This window comes from Hemitrygon akajei, chromosome 9 (assembly GCF_048418815.1).
Source record: "Hemitrygon akajei chromosome 9, sHemAka1.3, whole genome shotgun sequence".
In the NCBI taxonomy this organism is placed as follows: domain Eukaryota; kingdom Metazoa; phylum Chordata; class Chondrichthyes; order Myliobatiformes; family Dasyatidae; genus Hemitrygon; species Hemitrygon akajei.
Window position 1 is genome coordinate 119,755,388 of NC_133132.1, and position 21,319 is coordinate 119,776,706.

General features: G+C 40.8%; 1 protein-coding gene across 1 annotated transcript in view; it reads left to right on the forward strand.

The window, feature by feature from the left end:
• asap2a (ArfGAP with SH3 domain, ankyrin repeat and PH domain 2a) overlaps positions 1-21,319 on the forward strand; it is a 229,521-nt gene that overhangs the window by 37,559 nt on the left and 170,643 nt on the right. The window contains exon 2 of the mRNA XM_073056879.1: positions 9,674-9,746. Coding sequence (XP_072912980.1) covers positions 9,674-9,746 — 73 coding nt within the window. The remainder of the gene's footprint in view (positions 1-9,673; positions 9,747-21,319) is intronic.

Genomic DNA, 21,319 nt, shown 5'->3' on the forward strand with positions numbered 1-21,319 from the left:
CTTAAGTTTTTTAAATTTATGAAAGGGAAAGAAAGACCTTAATTTTAAGAAAGGTAAGCTAAGCTTAACTACCTTTTTTTTCAACAAAGGTTAGCTAAAAATTCATTCTCCTTGGAGATGTGTAGTGGGAAGGTGGGGTGGTAACTTACTTTATATGGTTCTACTATGGGTGCTTTTCCTTAATTGTTATGAACTGTACATTTGATACGTTTGGTTTGCACTGTATAAACCTCTTTCTTACTGTTTTTTGTTGCATTGTAGAAACTTATAAAAACATTTAAAAAAAATTCATTCTCTACTCAAAACAGCAATGACTATTATTTTTGGATTACTATATCTACAACTTGCTGAACATGCTAACGTACGTGAGTTGTAGATATAATAATTTTTATGCAGTGTTTCCCTGAGGCTTGAAAATTATTTCAAGGGTTTCTGCAGGCCAAAAATGCTAAGGAAGACCTGGTATAATGGGTTCTTCAGCAATTGATTTAAATTCTGAACTGGTTTTGGCTATTACATCACTGATTGATTAAATGCAGAAGTGTATCTGTAGAGAGCCAAAGTTACTGTAGGCTGGGAGTGGTCTGTGGGGTCAAATCCTCACCCGATGTGGAAGAAGGATATGAGGCTTGGGCTGAGTAGGCATCTCAGTTACTGGATGAATGGCAGTGCTCAGATAATATGAAAAAACAGTGACTGGTAGAGAGCTTAAAAGGTCCGGCAGCTGATATAGGGAGGCACCTAAAGGTAGAAAACCTATTAGCCATGTCAGTTAATTACCTGCAAGCTCTGGAAAATGCTTTTGGCACTACTGAAAAGTTCAATAGATCTGATGAGGAAATTTAGGCACACATTCCAGGATGAAGAAGAGAAGCTGTCTCCCTACATTTTTAGGTTGGAGAAACTGCGGCATTGTTTGCCCTACAAAGGAGGCATTCAGTGGTGTCTTCAGTGGTAGCCTCTGTTGCATAAGCGACCCCTGATGCCACAGATATAGAGCATTTGAGGAATGAGGTGGAAAACCTTCGAATTGAGCTGATTAAATGGATGTCTGCTAATATTTCAGCTAAAAGTGATAGCGTCTATTTGGAAACCTGACTGACCTGTAGGACTTAGGATGCAATGGACTGCTGCTGAAAAGAGTCTCTTGACCAGGGAGGTGACCGGTATTTTCTGTTACAACTGTGGAGAAGATCAACATTTCAAGCGAGACTGTGAGGGACAGGAAAATCTTCAAAAAGTAAGTCGGTGGTTAATTATACAGAGAAGAAAAGAGGCAAATCTATGGAGGGACCCAGTAAAGAAGCGGACTGGTGTCTCCAAGAGGATAAGTTCAAATCATTGTTTCAAGGGAAATACTAAAGTGCAAAACACTATTCCTGATGGTTTAGCGGAACCAAGCACTGCATCCATATGGATTGAAGGTGTTTATGCTAGAGACATACCTGGCACAGGTTCTCAAGTTACTTTGCTTCATAGATCCTTTTAGAACCAGTATTTGACGCATTTAACATTGATGCCACTCAGTGCCCTTGAGGTCGAGGGCTTAGTGCTGATGAGTACCCAAATGATGGTTACTTGTCATTGAAACTGGAGTTTTCAGAAGTAGGTGTTGGAGTGACTGAGACTATTGACTCACCAGTGTCGGTCTGCCTGGATGTGGTTGAAAAGGGTGGAGCTTCCATTCTTGTGGGAACAAATACTTCTGTTGTATGAAGACTCATGGGAGAGTGCAAAGAGAGAAATGGAGAGAATATTTTGAAATCCTTGTCCATTCATCCTGTGTTCAGAGCTGCTTTTGAGAAAGTGCAAGTTCCTCCGAAGCAGGATGATGAACAGAAACAAGGAACTGTGTGGTACACCCAGTCTAAACCTGTCGTGTTTACATCCTGGAGGAGTAGTTAGTGTCAGGAAATCACAAATTTGGTGAAATGCCCAAGGCCTTGGTCAGCCAGGTGGGTGCTCCTAATGATTAGGAAGAAGAATCATGCCAACTTGCAGGAGTGCTGGTGAAACATGAACTGCAGAAATCTTTGGCTGTCTATGCAAACAGGATGATGGTAATGATCAAAAACACTGCAGGGAGAGAGGTTACTCTCAGATGTGGGATGCCAACTGTCCCTCTTTTTCCTGCGATGGTACTGTCTAGTTTTTCGGCAAAACGGAAAGAAGCAGTCTCCTAGATTGAGGATATTGACATAGACGCCATGTAACTTGGGTGGCTCACTGATGACCGAAGAATGGAAAAGGAGATTAACTGAGAAGATGTTGGAATGCGAAGATACCTTTTCTACTGATGAGTCTGATGTTGGTTGCTTGAGTACTCGCAACACTATTAGAATGATTGAGGACACCTCTTTCCCAGAGAGGTCTCACTGGTTAGCAACAGCAGAGATTGAAGATGTTCAGCAGCACCTGCTTAAACTGAAGGAACTTAAGTTCAGTCATGGGGCAGGAGGAATTTGAGCTGCAGGAAGATAAGCATGGTAGACGGGAGAGGCACCCTCCAGCAGACAGGAGGGATCACAAAGTGTTTGAAACTGGAGAAGCTGAAGATGAGATAAGGCAGACTCAGAGTCAGGAAATGCCTAGTTAGGCTGGCGGAGGATGTACCGAAGACACAATGTTATGTCCATTCCCATGATGAGATATGCTACTTCAATTTACAAATGGATTGGGGGTCCTGGAATCACGAAATTCATTTGAATACTGTGTTATTAATATTGTTTAATAAGTTCCAAAGTCATAAGACTATTTTTGTTGGGGAGAAAGAGTGTAATGCCCTGGTTAAGATTTTTACTGTTATGCTGTAGGTTTTTCATTTTAGCAGTTCTGTAAAAGCAGTGTGTTCTGCTTTTAGGATGTTTGGTTTCAGCTAAAAATAAGGGGCTATGATGTACAACTTGATGTTGAGTCAGCCCATCAGGGTGGTAGAATCTGGAGAAAGTTCAAGAGAACAGGGCAGAGAGAGATTTGTGATGGAGAGTGTGGTTCGTGGTTTATTTTTTGGCAGGAGCTACGGAGAGGACAGAAGGGAAGATGGCTGAGGATGCTGTGGGAAGGAGCATCCCTGTAGCACAAAATGTTTTGTGCTGATGAATGACTCCAAGGAAGAAGGGCCAATACTCCTGATAAGAGCGCCCAGTTGTTTGAGATGGATTTCGAGCAACATTCGGGATGTATGTGCTTTCACACAGATCATGGGTCCAGTACGTGAGTTAGTCGACTCTAGTATGAGCTTCAACTTTATGTGCACATTTGGACTGGGTTAACTAAAACGGGCCCTTTTATTTTGTTATCCCTTTCCTTTTTCTTATAATTGTTTGATAAAGCTGAAATTTATTACCGTAGATTCCGGATTTTAAGCCGCTACTTTTTTCCCACATTTTGAACAGCTTTGAACTTTGCGGCCAATAATCCGATGCGGCTAATGCAAGGTTTTTTTCATGCCGCCTCGTAAACATTTTGCCTCGTAACAGTAGACCAATAAAATTGATGAGTAGTTCACAGAGGTCCAATGAAATTGTACGATAAATCAAGCGCACTTTCACAATTAAATTATTGTAAATCAGTCATTTGTACTCACCCTCATCAACATGGAAAACACTCGAAGCATTGTGCTACCTACCCTCTTAGTTTAAACTATATTTGTTTTCTGTACTACATCGCGGGATGCTATGACGACACACCCGGTTTCGCGGCGTCTTGTGGGAAAATGCCGTTTGCGATGAAACGGAAAGGAGGGGGTCGAGCGGCGGAGCGGCTTTGGATCTGAGCGAAATCTGCTTTTAAATGCCGTTTGCGATGAAACGGAAAGGAGGGGGGGGGGGGAGCGGCGGAGCGGCTTTGGATCCGAGCGAAATCTGCTTTTAAATGCCGTTTGCGATGAAACGGAAAGGAGGGGGGGAGCGGATTCCGCGAGCGGCTTTGGATCCGAGCGAACTCTGCTTTTAAGTTAAAGGTATCAATAACTTTTCCTGGTAGGCTGCAGTATATATATTTTTTACCAGTCGTTAGGAGATATTGGAATGTTGTTCAGTAAAGAAGTATACGCAACGTATATTTAAAAGTAGCCGCGTACGGGCACGGTTCGAAAAAAAGCATTTGCAATATGTATTTGTTTTTGTTACCATATGGATTTAATTAAAAGTTAAAAAAATCCTCACGTGTAATATCTTTCTGTGTAAATATTACAACGTGGGACACCTGCGGCCGAAAATCCGGTGCGGCCTAAAATCCGGTGCGGCCTTTACATTTAAAAAAATGATTTTATTTCTAAAATTAGTGCCAGCGGCTAAAAATCAGGTGCGCTCTGTAGTCCGGAATCTACGGTAATATACGTTATTTAACATTTTATGTGGTGTACGATCTGTTATTTTGTGCTGACTGGCAAATATGTATGGGCAGTATTTAGATAGCATTCACTCAAATTGAGGTTTCTTTAATTGGAACATCATGATGTTCCTGTTTGGTTGAGCACCAAATCCTGGATGCCTATTGTTTATGAAAGGTGGCCTTGTCAATGCTGAGTCACGTGGTTGTTAGCAGGGCCTGCAATAAACTAAGTACCCATACAGACCTGGTTTGGGTGGGGGCTTCATTTAACTTGTACATCTCTCACCTCTACCGAAGGAAAGTGTGCTGTGCTTCATCTCGGGTTTGTGTTTGAAAACTTCCTTGTCGCCACTGTTATGTTTTGTAATTCCAGAAACTTAATTGCGGGTGAGAAAAAAACACAGCAGATGGGATCTTGGTCTACCTAGTTTTTCTTTGTCCTTTGCTTTTTAGTGAGGTGCTCACATATGATATAGTGTCATAATGACATATGCCATTCACGTACTTCTTGCACATAAGCCATATTGAATTATGTAAACAAACAATGGATGCTTAATCAAACAATCTATTTACAATATTACTCAAATATTACTTAAATATTAAAAATACTATAATTTTAATCCTGTTTGACACTTTAATTGGCTCTGAGTAAAAGAGCCAACCACAGGTTTGTCTTCTGCTATCAGGCCTCTATGCAGTGTTCACTCCCAGTGATGGCTGCCTCAGCCGTATCTGCACTCTCAAGAGTTTAGTTTGCCGAATCCCCAGGAGACTGTAAAAGTTAGATTGTTTAGTTGGTTCAAACGTACATCCTTAAAATGGAAATATCAGGCTGCAGACTGTAGCGATCGCTTTTCAGAAAGAGTAGTATATCTACAAATGTACTAGAGTATACAGTATTTTGTGAGCTGTCTGCAAAACACTGCTGCTGGTCACTGACACCATCTTGCTACAGGTTGCATAATCTGTTCTGGAACTATATTTAAGAATTTGTCCAATTTTCATTTTGCCTGTTGTAAAATGCTACTTGATGTAAACCTGTCTCCCGAGGCCAACACCAAACTGGCTTTCAAGGTGACAGGCCCTAATGAAGTACCTGGAAGGCATTGAAAATCTCAAACAACTGGTGGGTGTGTTTAAAGATAGTTTCAATCTCTCATTGCTACAGTCGGAAGTTTGCACGTTTCAAAAATGCAATAATCATATCATGTCCAAGAAGAGCAGAGTGAGCCACCTTAACGACTATCATCTAGTGACACTCACATCTATGGTGAAGAAATGCTTTGAGAAGTTGATTATGGTTAGAATTAACTCCTGTCTCAGCAAGGACTGGACCCACTGCAGTTAGCCTATCGCCACAATACTTCTACGGTGGATGTGATCTCATCATCTCTTCACGTGGCCTTGGGTCACCTGGACAATACTAATACTTATGTCAAGATGCTGTTTATTGACTACAGCTCAGCATTTAACACAATCATTTTTACAGTTCTGATCGATAAGCTCCAAAACTTGGCCTCTGTACCTCCCTCTACACTGGATCTTCAACTTCCTTACCAGAAGACAACAGCTTGTGGAGATCAGAAATAACATCTCCACCTCACTGACAGTCAAAACTGGCACATTTCAGACATGTGCTTAGCCCACTGTTTTGCTCTCTCTACACCTATGACTGTGTGGCTTGGAATAGCTCAAATGTCATCTATAAATTTTCTGACAATGCAGCCGTTGTTGGCAGAAACTCAGATGGTGATGTGAGGGCATACAGGAGTGAGATATAGCAACTACCGTAGATTCCGGACTACAGAGCGCACCTGATTAAAAGCCGCAGGCTCTAATTTTAGAAAGAAAATCAATTTTGTACTTGTACAAGCCGCACCGGATTTTAAGCCGCAGGTGTCCCACGTTGTAATATGAGATATTTACACAGAAAGATATTACACGTGAGGATTTTTTAACTTTTAATTAAATCCGTATGGTAACATAAACAAATACATTATTGCAAATGCTTTTTTTCGAACCGTGCCTGTAACACGGCTACTTTTAAATATACATACGTATCGGTAACACACAAATTACGTTGCATATACTTTTTTACTGAACAGTGCACGAACAACATTCCAATATCTCCTAACGACTGGTAAAAAAATATATACTGCAGCCTACCAGGAAAAGTTATTGATCGCCTTTAAATTAAAAGCTGCATCATATGTTTGCAGCGTTCTCGCGCAGGTCTAATGCGCTCGCCCCCTCCATTCCGTTTATCGCAAACCGGTATTTTCCCCACAAGACGCGGCGAAACCGGATGTGACGTCATAGCATCCCGGGATGTAGTACAGAAAACAAATATACTTAAAACACTTCTAACTTTAACTAGAAAATACTAACAAATGAATTACTAAGCGAAAATATTATAAACTAAATAACTGCCATAAAGGCAGCACAATGCTTTTCTTCGAGTGTTTTCCATGTTGATGAGGGTGAGTACAAATGACTGATTTACAATAATTTAATTGTGAAAGTGCGCTTGATTTATCGTACAATTTCATTGGACCTCTGTGAACTACTCATCAATTTTATTGGTCTACTGTTACGAGGCAAAGTGTTTTTGAAAAAAAACCATGTATTAGCCGCACTGTAGTAAAGGCCGCAGTGTTCAAAGCTGTTCAAAGCGTGGGAAAAAAGTAGCGGCTTATCATCCAGAATCTACGGTAGTTGAATGGTGTAGTAGCAACAACTTTGTACTCAACCTCAGTAAGACTAAAGAACTGATTGCAGACTTGAAGAAAGGGTAAGACAAGGAAACACACACCAGCCCTCAGAGGGATCAGAAGCAGGAAGAATGAGCAATTTCAAGTTCTTGGGTATCAAGATTGCTGAGGATCTATCCTGGGCCCAGTGTATCGCTGCAGCTACAAAGAAGGCAAGACAGAGGCTATATTTCATTAGGAGTTTGAGCAGCAAAGATGCAAATTTCTACAGATGTACCATGGAGAGCATTCTAACTGGCTGCGTAACTGTCTGGTGTGGGGTGGGGGTACTGCAGAGGATCGAAATAAGCTGCAGAGAGATGTAAACTCAGTCATCTTCCATCATGAGCTCTTCCCTCCATAGTATATGGGACATCTCCAAGAAGCGATGCTCAGAAAGGTGGTAACAATCATTAAGGACCCCCATCACCCCGGACATGCCTTTTTCTTATTACTACTATCAGGGAGAGCGTACAAGAGCCTGAAGGTGCACACTCAGTGATTCAGGAACAGCTTCTTCCTCTCTGCATCCAATTTCAGAATAGACTTTGAACCCATGAACACTACCTCACTACTTAAATTTTTTAGTTTTGCATTACTTATTTAACTATTTAAAAATACACACACACTTACTGTAATTAACATTTTTGTTTCTCTATTATTATGTATGCATTGTACGCTGCCACAAAGACAACATATTTCATGACATATGCCAGTAATATTAAACCTTATTCTAATTCTCAAAAGGTCAAAAACCTTGCTGCATTCACTGAAGTGCTCCTAAGATATTAAAAGTGATCTAATTTTTTTAGGGTCTCTTTGTCAGCTTTTATATATAGCACAGGGCATGAATAGGAACATTATTAAAGAGAACATTTTTTTTTCGTGGATGTTTGTAAAAGGCTTGTTCTCCTAAAGGCTTCAAATTACTTATTTGTAATTTCATGCAATCTCTATGAACTGCAGGTCCACAACACTAAATAATGTTGATGTGGCCTTGCTTCTCAGATGCAGATCATGGACATTAATGGTATCTGATATTTCTCCCCCCCCCCCATGGCTATACTCCATTCCACAAAAGTTTTTTTTTGTTGGTGAGATATAGCATTGTGGTAAGAAAAATTGAGAAGAAGATTAGAGTAATGACAGTTGTTCTTAACCCTAGTCTTGTGGATCCATTAATTAATGTCTTGAATGTCATTGTGTTTCAGGCACTGAATGGAGATGAATTTGTGAAGGCATCCTTAATTGAGAAAAAATCCCTGATGGTAGTACCTCCCTTGTAGTAGAATACTGGAGTCATTGGCTCCAGACTCAGACTCACAGACATTGGGCCTCCCAACGTGTCATTCATAAATAGTGTCAATGTATTGAAGCTGAAACCTAAGTGTTAATGAATATTTAATAGATTCAGATAGGTTAGCATAGCTAATTCGGGGTTTCTGCCAATGATGATCGACAACTTGCTGCTTGCACAATAGGTAATTATGTTAAAAAACACAAAACGCTGGCAGAACTCAACAGGCCAGACAGCATCTATGGGAGGAGGTAGTGACGACGTTTTGGGCTGAAACCTTTCATCAGGAATTGAAGTAACATGGGATGGTTGAAGGGGGATAAGAAGTGGGGGGAGGGATAAAGTAGAGAGCTAGGAAGTGATGGGCTGGAGGGAAATGGGCTAGGGGGAAGGTGGAGAATTATGGGAAATAAAAGAGAAAGAAAGGTAGGACTAGGGGGAGATTATAGTGAGGGGGGAAAAGAGAGAGAAAGAGAACCAGACTAAAATTAATAGATAGGGATGGGGGTAAGGGGGGGGCAGGGGTATCAACGGAGGTCTGTGAATTGGATGTTCATGCCGGCAGGTAGGAGGCTACATGGGCGGGAGATAAAGTATTGCATGCCACCGGCAGGTAGGAAGACCTCCGTTGATACCCCTGCCCCCCTCTTACCCCCATCCCTATCTATTATTTTAGTCTGGTTCTCTTTCTCTCTTTTTCCCCCCTCACTATAATCTCCCCCCAGCCCTACCTTTCTTTCTCTTTTATTTCCCATAATTCTCCACTTTCCCCCTAGCCCATTTCCCTCCAGCCTATCACTTCCTAGCTCTCTACTTTATCCCTCCCCCCACTTCTTATCCCCCCCTCGACCATCCCATGTTACTTCACCCCTGATGAAAGGCTTCAGCCTGAAATGTCGTCACTACCTCCTCCCATAGATACTGTCTGGCCTGCTGAGTTCTGCCAGCATTTTGTGTTTTTATTTATTTCCAGCATCTGCAGATTCATTTGTGTTGCCAGGTAATTATGTTGCCTCTTTTCCTAATTTTGGGTTTGTGTTATTTGAGTCCGGAACAGCAGAGAGCTGTAGATCAACTTTTTCAAATCAAGGAATTATTAATTTTATTAATGAATTACTAATTGCTTTCAGTCAACTACAATTAATATTTCAGTCTGCTTTGATGCTTAAATACTAGTTTTCCATCTAGTAAAACCCTTCCCAGTTCCTGACCTAAATTAATAAGCTACAGTGCATAATCAAACTTTCCTTAAGTTTTTGTGTTAATGGCTTTACGACTTGATTTTTTTTAGGCGCTGGATGTGGATCGTGGAGTATTACAAAAGATGAAGAAATCTGTTAAAGCTATTTACACATCTGGACTAGGTGAGAAACTGCTTTAATACTTGGATGCAGTAAAGGAGTAAAGCATGGGTATTCTTTTTTGATCTGCATGTGCTCAGAATGTATAAACTCTTGTGTTCCCAAATCAAAATAACACATTTGACTCGGAGGAGCTTTTGGATAAACTGCAGAAAAAACCCATGGATTTTGCAATAAAAATAGCATGATTCGTGTTGTACCCAATATTAAAGAATACATTTGATGACATCTTTCGATTGTATGTATGCAATCTAAGGACGAAAATATGCAAATTTCTCTGCTGTACTGTGTATGCTATGGCAATGCAGAACATGTATTGCCTGTATATGCTAATGTTTCTGATTTGTTTGATGGACTAAAAATGTCCATCAAAACACACCAGAAACATTAGGGCTTATACCTATATGAAGAAATGCTCTGCCCCAGAAGGCAATGGAGGCCAAGTCTCTGGATGCATTCAAGAGAGAGTTAGATAGAGCTCTTATAGATAGCGGGGTCAAGGGATATGGGGAGAGGGCAGGAACGGGGTACTGATTGTGTATGATCAGCCATGATCACAGTGAATGGCGGTGCTGGCTAGAAGGGCCGAATGGCCTACTCCTGCACCTATTGTCTATTGTCTATAAATCACATTTTAATTGCAAAACAATGCTTCTGGCATTAGAAGTTAATCTTTTAATCTATAGTCTATTTTTTCTCATGTGCGTGTGCTTGTGTTATATTTTTTCCCTGTATTTCACTTCCTGCTCTTGCACTGACTTGTCTATTTGAATGTGTTTTTTGGTTAAGAATATATGGAATTCAGTGGGTTTTCTTGTTCACACAAGTCACATTTCCTGTAAGGGACATTATTTTGGATTTTCAATCAATGCATATTTCCAGGAGGAAAAGATGTTGGAATCTGTAGCAGAAGAAATAGTTGACCTATTTGCTTAACAGGGTCTTAAAAAAAAATCAGGCCAAGATTTCAAAGAATACTGATCCTTTGGAACTGAATTTTGGACACATGATGTTATTGACATCCTATCCTTTATGAATAGGAGAAGTTGGCCACTGAAAGTAAAACTCTAAATCCAAAAGGAAAATACTACAGATACTGGAAATCTGAAATGAAAGCAGAAAAAATACTGGAAGTGGTCAATGGCTCTTCACGTGGCCTTAGACCACCTGGATAATACAAAGACCTATGTCAGGATGCTGTTCATTGACTATAGCTCAGCATTTAACACCATCAATCCTACAATCCTGATTGAGAAGTTACAGAACTTGGGTCTTTGTACCTCCCTCTGTAATTAGATCCTCAATTTCCTAACCGGAAGACCACAATCTGTGTGGATTGTTGATAATATCTCCTCCTTGCTGACGATCAACACTGGTGCACCTCAAGGGTGTGTGCTTAGCCCACTGCTCTACTCTCTCTATACCCTTGACTCTGTGGCCAGACGTAGCTCAAATACCATCTATAAATCTGATGATGATACAACCATTGTTGGTAGAAACTCAGATGGAGACAAGAGGGCATAGAGGAGCAAAATACACCAACTAGTGGAATGGTGTCGCAGCAAGAACCTTGCACGCAATGTCAGTAAGACGAAAGAGCTAATTATGGACTTCATGAAGGTTAAGACGAAGGAGGGATCAAAAGTGAAAAGAGTGAGCAGTTTCAAGGTCCTGCATGTCAAGATCTTTGAGGACCTAACCTGCTCCCAATATATCGATGCAGCTATAAAGACGGCAAGACAGTGACTAAACTTCATTAGGAGTTTGAAGAGATTTGGTATTGTTACGTACACACAACCCTGAAAAGTATCAGCAACAGTAGAACACACCTGGAGTCTGGTTTTGCTGTTAACAAAACACTATTTTATTAGTAACTACATCATATAGTAACTTAAACCAGGTAAATCAAGAGTTAACGGTGTTATGTACATGTAGGTGTAAAAACTTATTCAAGCTCAGGTGGCAAGAGTTACAGTCTTACGATGGTATGGAAGAAAAGTTCAGTTCAAATGCACAGGTTAATTTTGTGAGATATTTGTTGTGAGAAGGCAATTACATCGATGTTCCACAATACAAAATAACAATAGCAGTAGGTCTTATCTTCGAAATTGTTCCACTCCACGCACAAAGTATCACCGACAGTGATCTCCAACGAATATCCTTTCAACACAAGTGGTACCACACCCAAATTCAGCTACGGGACATCCCAAAGTGGTGGCCACAAGATACTCAAACAGAATCTACGTGGATTATCACCAACAGTAGCTTATCACAAAGGGGACCATCTTCAATGGAACCACCGCTCAGGCAAGGGTAGACACACTAGTAGATTCCACAAAGTTACTCCCAAACACACAATGTGATAGCCACGTATCCAGTTCCATGACATATGAAATAACTCCAACAGTGATTTGCCACAGGGGTGCCTTCTTCAGTGAGATACCACACCCAGACAAAGGGTAAACAAACATGTGGTATTCACAAAGGTTTTCCCCTCACCAGAGAACCCACTCCTGTGGATTAACTAAGTGACAATCACACTTTTGTAGCCAAATGGAAACAAACTCACCCTCACGGGCTACTTGGAGAGAGTCATTTATCAATATTCAGGATCGATCTCAACTCGCCCCTTTTGGGCTTCTGAATGTTTAAACCAGCGACCGACTCACTGGTGTCTTCCATTGACCGAATCCATCTTGACTTTAACTGTGTGACTGTGACTGACCTTGTAAAAAGTAAACAAGCTTCAGAGAAACCATAACATTCGGTAGTCCATCAAATAACTCCCCCTTTCCCCCTGTCCCCCGTCCCCCTGTCCCCCTCTTCCCCCTCCCTCCCCCTCTCTCTTGAGCAGCTCAAACAGGGTCCAAAAATCAGTCTCATTCGCCTGGCATTTTAAAGTGACAGTCCACACAAAAATGAACCCTGGGGGTGCATAACAGTATGTCAATAAAAACGCTCATTAACTTCTGTAGATGTACCGTGGAGAGCATTCTGACAGGCTGCATCACTCTCTGGTATTGGGGGGGATGGTGCTACTACACAGGACCAAAAGAAGCTGCAGAGGTCGTAAATTTAGTCAACTCCATCTTCAAGGAGTGGTGTCTCAGAAAGGCACTGTCAATTATTAAGGACCCCTAGCACCCAGGGCATGCCCTTTTCTCATTGTTTTCATCAGGTAGGAGGCACAGAAGCCTGAAGGCATACATTCAGTGATCCAGGAACAGCTTCTTCCCCTCTGCCATCTGATTCCTGAATGGACATTGAACTCATGAACTCTACCTCACTTTTTTAACATATTCTGCTTTTGTACGATTTTTTAATCTAGTCAATATACATATACTATAATTTATTTATTTTCTTCTATGTTAATGTATTGCATTAAACTGCTGCTGCTAAGTTAAATTTCATGACACGTGCTGGTGTAATAAACCTCATTCTGATTCTGGTTAACAGGTCAGTGAAGAAAAATGCAATTTACATTTCATGTTACTGATCTTTGGGCAGCACAGTTGCGTAATGTTTTACAGTGCCAACAATCAGAATTCAATTCCCACTGCTGTTTGTAAGTAGTTTGTACGCTCTCCATGACCGTGTGGGTTACCTCCGGGGGTGCTCTGGTTTGGAATGTGGCATGAAAGATAAATGGGTTAGTAAGTGTGGGCTTGCTACTGTTGACGCTGGAAGCATGGCAACATTTGCAGGCTGCCCAGCACATCCTCGGACTCCGTTAGTCATTGAAGCAAATGACACCACATTTCACTGTATGTTTCAATGTATATGTAACAAGAAAAGCTATCTTTTATCTTTATAACCTTTATCTTTCATCTGAAGTGGTGGAAGATAAAAATAGGTTTTTAATCACAGAGAGAATGGAGAAGGGTGGGGAGGACAAAAGGGAAGCTTGTGCTACATGGAGACCAGGAAAGAGTGAATGATAGATGGTGGTGGTTACAAAAGTTTAATGGATAGCAGTAAGGCATGTCGAGGCACGGTGTAAATAGGAGGAGGCAAATTACTTTTTAAATGCCAGAAAAGAACAAAAAACCTGCATTTGGAAATGTGTGATTCTCTGAGATTGTTGAATTCAAGGTTGCAATGTGCTAACCCAAGATGAGGTGCTGATCCTGTTAAAATTGTATTGGAATTTAAAGACTGAAAGTTCAGATTGGGAGTGGATTAAAGAATTTAAAGTATACTTTATTAGCTTCTACTTGAATAGAAGCTTAGTGTTATCCAAGAAGCTCACTAAGTGGAAGTGTTCTGCAAAATATTCACCCAAACTGTATCTTAATTTTGATGATTTCCTTATGATAAAGAAAACAATATTATATGCAGTTAACTAACTCAGAAGAATTGCAAGTAAATTAATGATTCATTTGGAACAGGTTTTGGAAGCTTGAACGATCAAAACATTTGTTGCAGAATTTCTGAAGAATTAGAATATTAGTAGCGCTGCTGTTTTTGGTTACTTCATTGCAATCAGTTATTAGTAAACACATCTGTTCATATTTGGTTTGGAAATTTTGTCTGGTGGATGTTAAGATACAATTGTGTTGCTTATGTAAATCCTCAGCATGGTTTCTCATTCACTTGTACTCTATCCTGAATGGCCAATCTTTTATTTTGTGACTCTGACTCCTGATTCTAGACATTGTAGCCAAGTAAGATATTAAGGTGGGATCTATGCTGTCAAGCCCTGTAAGAATGTAGTATGTTTCAATGCAATTTATTTAATTTTACTAAGATCCAGTATAAGCCAGTTTAGTTATATACTCCTCCTACAAGCAACATACAATCCAAGAAATAAATTTGGTGAACTTTTGATGCATGCCCTTTAATTTAAGGACATCCTTCCTTGAGTGTGTTACCAGATCTGTTCACAATATTCCAGATATTGCCATTCCTGGGCCCTATGTAATTGGAGTAAGAAGTTTCTTGTACTTTCATCCTTGAGCAATACATAGTCAATTAGTTCCTATTGCTGTAATTGCAGGGATTAATGCACAAGGACACCCAAATCACTGAAAGCCAAGCTTTTACAATCTCTCATTTAAAAAAAAACTTCTTTGATTTTTCTACCAATGGATGATGCTATTTCTTCACGGTATACTTAATTTACCATATTCATGGTTATTCACTTAATTAATCTTTATTCCCTTGAAGTGTTTCTACATCATCCTTGTAGTCCACAATTCCACTTAGCATTGTACTTTCAACAAATTTGGAGAATGGAATACTTTACCATATCCTAGTCCAATGGTCCCCAACCTCCGGGCTGTGGACCAATACCGGGCCGCAAAGCACGCAGTGGTGCAGCGGTAGACAGCGCGCACACAGCACATCTTTAATAAAAAAGCCAAAATAAACAAGCTAATTAATTAGGTGCCGCCTCTCATCTGGGCCGACATTTACGTGCTGGGTGGTACCTAATTAAATAGCTAGCTTGTTTCGGCTTTTTTATTAAAGATGTGCTGTGTGCGCACCGGCTACTGCTGTACCACTGCGTGCTTTGCAGCCCGGAGGTTGGGGTCCACTGTCCTAGTCTTTGATATGAATAGTGAACAGGAGGACCGCTAGAACCTAATCTGGTGGTACATCACACGTCGCAGTTTCCCAGTTTTTGCTCGTTAACCATGCCACCATAAATTTGTTCAAGTATTCTACCTAAACGAGTGTTGTCTTCCAATTTTGTGGAATAATTTTTGTGACAGCTTTTTAAAGACCTTCTGAAAATCCAAAATACAGCAACTCTTTTGCACATATACATTTCACATGTTACAGCCTGCATAAACTCAAAAAGAATTTCTTATATGCCATATTACCATTAATGTTTGTAAGAAGGAGAATGGAGAGAGAAAATGCAAATGCTAATAATGCTTTTTTTTGTCCTACCCAAAATTGATTCTGATTGGTTGTTGGTGACTAGTGGTATTCCACAGGGGAAGGTATTGGGACCAGATTTTTTCTCTTAAGACCGTAAGACACAGGAGCAGAATTAGTCCATTCAACACATCGAGTCTGCTCCACCATTCCATCATGGCTGATCCCAGATCCCCCTCAACTCCACACACCTTCCTTCCCGCCATATCCTTTGATGCCCTGACCAATCACAGACTTTGCCTTCACCACTGTCTGTGGCAGAGCATTCCACAGATTCACCATTCTTTGGCTAAAATAGTTCTCCCTTCATTGTAAAAGGTTGCCCCTCAATTTTGAGACTGTGTCCTGTAGTTCTGGATATCCCCATCATAGGAAGCATTTTCTCCACATCCACCTTATCTGGTCGTTTCAACATTCGGTAGGTTTCAGTGCAATCTCCATGCATTCTTCTAAATTCCATTGAGTACTGGCCCAAAGCTGCCAAACTGTCCTTGTATGTTAACCCCTTTATTTCCAGAATCATCCTCATGAGCCTCCTCTGGACTCTCTCCAAAGACAATGCATCTTTTGTGAGATACGGGGCCCAAAAGTGTTGACAGTACTCCAAGTGCCACCTCACAGGTGTCTTATAAAGCTTCAGTATTATCTCCTTGTTTTTATATTCCATTCCCCTTGAAATAAATGCCAACATTGCATGTGCCTCCTTTCAGACTGACTCAACCTGTAAATTAACCTCCTGGGATCTTGCATGAGGACTCCTAAGTCCCTTTGTTCCTCTGATGTTTGAATTTTCTCCCCATTTAGATAATGGTCTGCGCTACTGTTCCTTTTACCAAAATGCATCATCATACATTTTCCAACACTGTATTCCATCTGCCAGATTTTTGCCCATTATTCCCAATTTGTCTAAGTCCTGCTGCAGTCGCTTTGCTTCCTCAGCACAACCTACCCCTCCACCTATCTTTGTATCATCTGCACATTTTGCCACAAAGCCATCATTTCTACCATCTAAATCATTACCAAGCAATGTGAAAAGTAGCGGTCCTAATACTGACCCCTGAGGAACACCACTAGTCACTGGCAGCCATTCAGAAAAAGCCCCCTTTATTCCCACTCACTGCCTACTGCCTCCTGCCTGTCAGCCATTCCTCTGTCCAAGCCAGTACATTTCTTGTAACACCATAGTAATTTATTTAGTTAAGCAGCCTCTTGTGTGGGACCTTATCAGATGCTTTCTGGAAGACAAAGTAAGTGACATCCACTACCTCTCCTTTGTCCACCCTGCCTGTTTTTTCCTTGAAGAATTTTAACAGGTTTGTCAGGCAAGATTTCCCTTTACAGAAAGCATGCTGACTTATTGTATAGACTCCAAGTACCCTGAAACTTCATCCTTGATAATGGACTCCTGCCTTCCTCATTTCTTAAAGAGTGGCATGACATTTGCAGTTATCCAGTCCTCTGGGACCATGCCAGAATCAAGTGATTCTTGAAAGATCATGACCAATGCAACCTCTCTCAGGACTCTGGGATGTAGTCCAGCTGGTCTAGGTGACTCATCCACCTTAAGACCTTTCAGTTTGCCTAGCATTTTCCCCTTTGTAATAGCAATGGCACTCACTCCTGCTCTGTGACACTCGCGGACCTCTGGCATACAGCTGGTGTCTTCCATAGTAAAGACTGAAGCAAAGTATTAAGTTCATCTGCCATTTCTTTGTTTCCCCATTACTACCTCATGAGCATCATTTTGCACGATATGAGCACTTGAGAGTCCTTGTGCAGGATTCCCTAAAGTTTAGCTTGCAGGTTGAGTCAGTGGTAAGGAAGGCAAATATAATAGTAGCATTCATTCAAGAGGACTGGAATACAAGAGCAAGGATGTAATGCTGAGGCTTTATAAAGCATTGGTCAGACTGCATTTGGAGTATTGTTAGGCCCCTTGTCTAAAAACAGAAGTGCTGTTCAGAAGGTTCAGACAGGGATCAGAGCAAGTTCAAGACAATGATTCTGGGAAATGGAAGGGATTAACACAAGCAGAGTGTTTGACGACACTGGGCCTGTACTCACTGGAATTTAGAAGAATGGGGGGGGGGGGGGGAGTTCACAAACCTATCAAATGTTGGAAGACCTGAATAAACTGGTTATGAAGAGGATGTTTCCTTTGGTAAGGGAGTCTAGGACCAGAGGGCACAGCCTCAAATAAGAGGGTTGTTCATTTAGAACAGATGAGGAGGAATTTCTTTAGCCAGAGAATGGTGAATCTGTAGTATTCATTGGCATGGATGGCTGTGGAGGCCAAATCATTGAATAGATTTAAAGCTGAAGTTGATAGGTTCTTGATTAGTCAGGGTATCAAAGGTTACAGGGAGAAGGGGGGAGAATGGGTTTGAAAGGGGAAAATAAATCAGCCAAGATGGAATGGCTGAGCAGACTTGATGGGCCAATGCCCTAATTAGAACATAGAAAACTGTAGCACATTACAGGCCCTTCAGCCCACAATGTTGTGCCGACCATGTAACCTACTCTAGAAACTCTCTAGAATTACCCTGGCGCATAGCCCTCTATTTTTCTAAGCTCCATGTACCTATCCAAGAGTCTTTGAAAAGACCACATTGTATCCGTATCTACCACCGTCACCGGCAGTGCATTCCACAGAGTCACCACTCCCTGTGTGAAAAACTTACCCCTGACATCCCCTCTGTACCTGCTTCCAAGCACCTTAAAACTATGCCCACTTGTGTTAGCCATTTTAGCCCTGGGAAAAAGCTTCTAGCTATCCACAAGGTCAATGCCTCTCATCATCATATATACCTATCAGGTCACCTCTCATCCTTCATTGCTCCAAGGAGAAAAGGCTAAGTTCACTCAACCTATTCTCATAAGGCACACTGTCCAATCCGGGCAACATCCTTGTAAATCTCCTCTGCACTCTTTCTAGAGTATGCACATCCTTCCTGTAGTGAGGTGACCAGAACTGAGCACAGTATTCCATGTAGGGTCTGACCAAAGTCTTGTATAGCTATAACAGTACCTCATGGCTCTTGAACTCAATCCCACAGTTGATGAATGACAGTGCACCATCTGCGTTCTTAACAACACTGTCAACCTGCACAGCAGCTTTGAGTGTCCTATGGACACAGACCCCTAGATCTTGCTGATTCTCCATACTACCAAGAGTCTTACAATTAATACTATATTTTGACCTACCAAAATAAACCACTTCAACTTATCTGGGTTGAACTCCATCTGTCACTTCTCAGCCCAGTTCTGTATCCTATTGATGTCCCACTGTAACCTTTGATAACCCTCCAGACTATCCACAACACACCTAACCTTTGTGTCATCAGCAAACTTACTAACCCGCCTTTCTACTTCTTTATCCAGGTCATTTATAAAAATCACATAGAGGATTCTGCTCTTATGTCTTATGGTCTTATGATTCCTATACTTGATTTTTCAGTCTATGTACTTCTGACTATTGCTTTTATCTTTTTAAAAAAAATTTGAGTACCTCACTTCTGGTTCTATTTCACATCTCCATTTTTTAATATTAAAAAAGGTATTCTAGAATATTTAATATCTTTGCAAATGTGGGCACTTTTTATGTAGATCTGTTGTGGATATTGGTTTATTCACCTTTAATTTTGTCTTTGTACCATTTTTCCACAGACCTGTAGCTTTATGTTTGCATGAATCAGAATCAGGTTTATTATCACTGGCATGTGACATGAAATTTGTTAACTTAGCAGCAGCAGTTCAATGCAATATATAATATAGAAGAGAGAAAAATAAATAAAATAAAAATAATAATAAATAAATCAATTACAGTATACATATATTGAATAGATTAAAACATGCAAAAAACGGAAATACTGTATATTAAAAAAGTGAGGTATCTAAGGGTTCAATATGAATTTAGAAGTCGATTGGCAGAGGGGAAAAAGCTGTTCCTGAATCACAGAGTGTGTGCCTTCAGGCTACTGTATCTCTTACCTGATGGTAACAGTGAGAAAAGGGCATGTCCTGGATGCTGGAGGTCCTTAATAATGGACGCTGCCTTTCTGGACTCTCTGACGGTGGTGTCTGAAAAGAAGATGCTGTCCAAGTTGCATGCCATCTTGGACAATGACTCCCATCCACTCCATAATGTACTGGTTAGGTACAGGAGTACATTCAGCCAGAGACTCATTCCACTGAGATGTAACACTGAGAGTCATAGGAAGTCATTCCTACCTGTGGCCATCAAACTTTACAACTCCTACCTTGGAGTGTCAGACACCCTGAGCCAATAGGCTGGTCCTGGACTTATTTCCACTTGGCATGATTAACTTTTTATTATTTAATTATTTATTGTTTTATATTGCTATATTTCTTCACTATTCTTGGTTGGTGCAGCTGTAATGAAACCCAATTTCCCTCGGGATCAATAAAGTATGTCTGTCTGTCTGTCAGTCAATCAATCCTTGAAGATGTCCTGGGCACTTTGTAGGCTAGTACCTAAGATGGAGCTGACTAGATTTACAACCCTCTGCAGCTTCTTTCCATCCTGTGCAGTAGACCAGCATACCAGACAGTGATGCAGCCTGTCAGAATGCTCTCCATGGTACATCTATAGAAGCTTTTGAGTTTATATGTTGACATGCCAAATCGCTTCAAACTCGTAATGAAGTATAGCAGCTGCCTTGCCTTCTTTCTAACTACATCAATATGTTGGGACCAGGTTAGATTCTGAGAGATTTTGACACCCAGGAACTTGAAACTGCTCACTCTCTCCACTTCTAATCCCTCTGAGGACTGATATGTGTTCCTTCATCTTACCCTTCCTGAAGTCCACAATCAGCTCTTTTGTCTTACATCGAGTGTCAGGTTGTTGCTGCGGCACCACTTCACTAGTTGGCATCTCACTCCTGTACGCCCTCTTGTCACAACCTGAGACTACCAACAATGGTTATATAATTTATTCCTGATGTACTGTGGTTATTTTTGCCTATATTGCTACACTGCACTTGATTTGACCTTTCTCTGTACTTCTAATATTTCCCCTCAGCTGAAGCCACTCTACTACTATTTATGCCTTACCTACAACTTGTCAATTTGGTGCCAAACCTACCCTCATCTAAGTGAAGTCTATCCCAACAGAACAGCTCCCATTTTCCCAGTACTGTTGCCAGTGTCCCATATTAATCTTCAAACCTTGCATTCAGATCTGTGAATTTAAGTATTTGTACCAATTTCCAAACCATTTTTGTAGTCTTCCCAATATTCCTACCTTTTGTGTTTCTGCTTTTTAATTTCTACCCCAGTTACTCCTCTGCCCTCAGTGGGACTTCTTTTTCTTTGTGTTATCTATATCACTGGTTCCCACATAGACCTCATCAATTGCATCTTTCCCTTCTAACACCTGGTTCCTCTTAAGTGCTAAAACAGAATTAACCTTGATTGTGGGCAGGCAGTACAGCTTTTGGGACTTGTGTTTCTGAATGCTGAAATGATACCCAAGTTGCTGATTATCATCACTGTTATTTGCACTCTCTCCTGAATTTCCCTAGGAAACTTACAATGTAAATTACAAATACAATGAAATGTGTATAGAAGCATGTAAGTTTGAGTTATGTAACTTTATTTGGCATTTATTCTATCTTCTGATTACTCATTGCAAGTGTAATTCATCGTGGTAACTTTTCTTCATCAAATCC